Here is a 3914-nt window from a genome sequence, read left to right as displayed (position 1 = left end):
TTATTTCATATTTACATGTCTTCTGTGGACTCTAACATTACACCTAGCTACGTTTAAGCATTTATTTCATATTTACATGTCTTCTGTGGACTAACATTACACCTAGCTACGTTTAAGCATTTATTTCATATTTACATGTCTTCTGTGGACTCTAACATTACACCTAGCTACGTTTAAGCATTTATTTCATATTTACATGTCTATCAGCTCTGACACATTTATGCTCTAGTATGTGAGTATTCTGCCTGTGCTATTCACTGTATTATGTGTAGATAAGAAAAACAAGGATTTCATCCTGTGCTGGAAATCTTTTCAATAAGGACCCCAAACATATGCACTTGGCCACCGACCCCCATCTGAAAATGTTATTCCAGGAACCCCCCAGAAGCAAAGATTTGAGTTAAAAACGTTGGCTCTGAAAGAATATATATTTGTGCCGCATTCACGATTTTTCAAAAATAGCAGACCTACAAGCTCCTAGCGTGTTGCGCTGAGCTTGTAGATCTGCTATTTTTCAATAGCTAAAGTGTAACATAATGCTTAAAACACAAAGGGGTTCCCGTTCAGAATGGGTTAACAAAATATTGGAGTTCAAGGGATATTTCACTTAAAAATAAACATGATTATTTATTTTTCTTCTTTTTACTCATTTCAACCTGAGAACACATTCTACAAAATCCTGACAGTTTTCTGAAAAACCTATGTTTCTATGTCAGTGGTGCTCAACCTTTTCCATGTCAAGGACCCCCAGATTTATCTGTATTTGGCCGCTGACACCCATCTGAAAATATGTAGTTTCAGGGACCCCCCAGAAGCAAAGGTATGAGTTAAAACGTTCATTGTGAAAGAATATATTCAAAGATTTGCTCCACATTTTTTCAAAAATAGCAGACCTACAAGTAGTACAAGCTCGTAGCGCGCCATCGAGTGGCACGCTATGAGCTTGTAGATTGGCTATTTTCAGTAAGTGTAAAAGTGTCATTACAACGGCATCAAGGCCCGACGAAATACATTTTAGTCGACTAAATCAGCTGTAAATTTAGTCGACTAAAAACACAAACATTACAGGTGACTAAAATGTGACTAAAACTAAATGAAGTTTCATTCCAAAGACTATGACTCAACTAAAATAGAAATTTGCTGCCAAAAAAATCCACTTAACCATAGTTTTTCCAGTTAATTGTTAAATATGTAACAGTACATGGAGTGAGCCATCTCTCTTCAGTTACAATCTGCAGATTATTGATTATTAGAAACATATGACAAAACAATGAAATTGTGGTGCCCTATGCAGAATCACAAGGCCCAGGCCTTAACAAGAGGCCCATACTGGTAGTTGCTCAGCAAGCAGGCTACGGTCCACGTAGAGTTTATGCTTCCCATCTGAGACACTGGGATGTCAGAGTGGAAGAGTTTGTTAAATTTAATCCTACCAATTAATCTTTCTACGTGGACTCGAAGGTGCGCAATATCCTGTGTTTTCTTCACCTGTTCCGCTGGCATCTGGCTCTGTTTTGAGAGGAAGGGTGGACGATACAGTTTACCAGGGATACAGTCTTCTATCAGAAATCCTTTGTCTGCCATTACAGCCATATCCTCTGTCAGTAGGCGTTGGATGCCTGACTGCTTAAACAGTTCTTTGTCACTGATGGAGCCAGCATACAGGGAAGATATAAAAGTGACTGCTCCATGCGGTGACATTCCAATCAGACCCTTCAGGGTGGTATGAGACTTGTAGTTGGAGTACAGTTCACTTTGCAGAGGCAGACTTTCTGGCTGTTGGCATCTCAGCTCGGTGCAGTCAACAACTACCTACCAAATCAAGTAACATCAAATAATGTTTCACACATCAATGTCCTACTGCAACGTTGAGTGATAAGTTAGGTTTATTTGGAATACATTACATAACACATAGTGTATTTGAGAGATTATGTTTACCTGTGTGTCTGCATATTGGCTCTGCCTGAACTCCCTTGGCAACGCAGCTTGAACTTGCTCTTTAGTCAGCCAGATTTTCAGTGAGCCAAGTAGGAAGTACAGGTAGTGGGTCCATGTTGTGATGATCCGGCTAACTGTAGATGTGTGGATCCCAAAACGGTCTGCCAAGTCAGCTTCTGTGGACCCCAGGGCCAAGTACATGAGGTAGAGGAACATCTCATCCATAAGAGGAAGAGCATGTCTCTGTAAGACATTGTACAAAACAGATTAGAGACAATTATGTCACACACACACACACACACACTTACTGAATTACTGAATAACTTACTGAATAATTACATGGAAACATTATTTCCTCATTTCTCTGCTGGGCTCTCCGTGCTCGAGTGACCCGGATGATGTTGGCAGTGGATGGTGCAATGAGTTGCCAAAAGGCCATCAGGTGCTCATAGCTAGCAAATCTAAGAAACTTAAGACACAGTCATAAGCAAGGTTTAAATTAATGGCATTTACAGCATCATACATTAGTGAAGTTATTCATATGAAATTGATATGCTTTGTGCAATATTACATTCACCTTGTGAAAACTTTAATTTGCGAGTCTGAGCCTTCAAATCTATGCAGCCCAAACCGACATTGAATCGTCATGTCCTCGAGTTGCTTCCTCAGTTCAAGGTTTTCATCTCTCAATTCGTCCCTCTCGCTCAAGGCCAGGTCAACTGCGGCAGGTTCAGGAGATGTGCAGTAGTCGTGGTCAGACACTTCCATTGCACCCGCTCCATCCTCGTCACTGACAGTCTGATCTGCTGATTGAATGAATACTTTATTAGACAGAAATGCTAACAGTACGAGTACAGTCATACTACTGGTAACCCAAAAATGTCCTGAGGACTTGTTTCCAAATGTGGTCCTGTGTATTCAATCCAGAGACATTTAGACACACAATAATATACAATATTATGCCCTACATCAGCACTAGTAGCAAAAATATATGTAAACAGTTGGGGTGGGGGGATGTCTGGTGTTAAGTTTAGATGTAAATCAGACCAGTTACCTTCAGTACCTCCAGGGTCATCATCGTCAGTCTGATCGGTGCAGTTATCCACTGGTCTCTCTCTCCTCTCCCAAACACTGACACGTTGGCGGACATCATAGCCATTCCATTGGAACAGCACAGGCACTGCTCCCTTTCGGATACGATGGCATCCACCTGCAGTTGTTACCACATCTTCGGGGAGGAAATGCCTGCTGCACACCCTGCTCTTAGAAGTAACTATGAAGTCATCCCTTTTGATGTTGACAAGCCACCTTGCCCTCAGTTCAGCATTAGCTGGGATGGCATGGAAACTGACCGAACAGACTGAAGCTGATGTAGAGCAAAGAGGGACTGAGCAAAACTCTGCAGAACCACACGCCCTCTTCATATACTTTACAGTGCCTTTCTTCATCCTGGAGCAAAAAAGGAGGCAATTAGATTTGTATAAAGAATCAGTCTTTTGTGAGAAACACACACACAAAAATGCTGCATTCTTTAGGTACAGTGTCTTGACCAATACACATATGAGTACATACTGTAGAAGCACGGCAGGAATTCATTAAGATGTGGTATGATACAATAATACAAATGAATAAAAAACATACCTGCCAGTGCCAACACTGTCCTCCGACCTGTATCTGTCAGATGATAATACCAAGGCTACCTGGTTGTGTCCCTACACAGAGAAACGGGGGGTTATTAATATTTGAATTTAAAAAAAATAAAGATCTACAAGACCACATTTCATTGTGACTTGTTGTGAGCATGTAGACAGCCCACTTTCACCTTTTGTCATGCAGTAATAAAAGTATGTAGGCCTAAAATAATAATAAAGTACAGAGTGTTTGTATAGATAAATACATTGATCTGTGATCAGATGCAGGCATTGGTGGAAAAAGCAGACATACTGAACATATTTGGCATAACATTATAAACGTTA

General features: G+C 40.6%; 1 protein-coding gene across 2 annotated transcripts; it reads right to left on the bottom strand.

Moving 5' to 3' along the window:
* Window positions 1-1193: 1193 nt before the first annotated feature.
* LOC310874353 (uncharacterized protein) lies at window positions 1194-3384 on the bottom strand. 2 transcript variants are annotated; one of them, XM_083787127.1, is made up of 4 exons: window positions 2993-3384; window positions 2267-2399; window positions 1939-2181; window positions 1194-1812 (listed from the first exon to the last, which is right to left on the bottom strand). In XM_083787127.1, exons 2-4 carry the CDS (start codon window positions 2375-2377, stop codon window positions 1297-1299), a joined length of 870 nt encoding a protein of 289 aa, XP_083643253.1. In that variant the 5' UTR covers window positions 2378-2399; window positions 2993-3384; the 3' UTR covers window positions 1194-1296. The 2 variants fall into 2 exon arrangements, with proteins under 2 accessions (XP_083643253.1, XP_083643252.1); XM_083787126.1 differs by lacking the exon at window positions 2993-3384 and adding an exon at window positions 2516-2625.
* Between the last annotated feature and the right edge of the window lie 530 nt (window positions 3385-3914).

The sequence above is a fragment of the Protomyctophum parallelum genome (genome assembly GCF_964188405.1).
Source record: "Protomyctophum parallelum genome assembly, chromosome: 17".
In the NCBI taxonomy this organism is placed as follows: domain Eukaryota; kingdom Metazoa; phylum Chordata; class Actinopteri; order Myctophiformes; family Myctophidae; genus Protomyctophum; species Protomyctophum parallelum.
The sequence above is the reverse complement of the archived record's forward strand: the minus strand, read 5'-3'. Positions and strand labels throughout refer to the sequence as shown.

Excerpts from the sequence above, each read along its gene's own strand:
- LOC310874353 (XM_083787126.1), bottom strand. The coding sequence starts at position 2,586 with ATGACGATTCAATGTCGGTTTGGGCTGCATAGATTTGAAGGCTCAGAC. Across the intron at positions 2,182-2,266 it reads TGTTTCCATGTAATTATTCA|AGACATGCTCTTCCTCTTAT; the intron begins GTAAGTTATTCA and ends AATGTCTTACAG. Across the intron at positions 1,813-1,938 it reads GCCAATATGCAGACACACAG|GTAGTTGTTGACTGCACCGA; the intron begins GTAAACATAATC and ends TTGATTTGGTAG.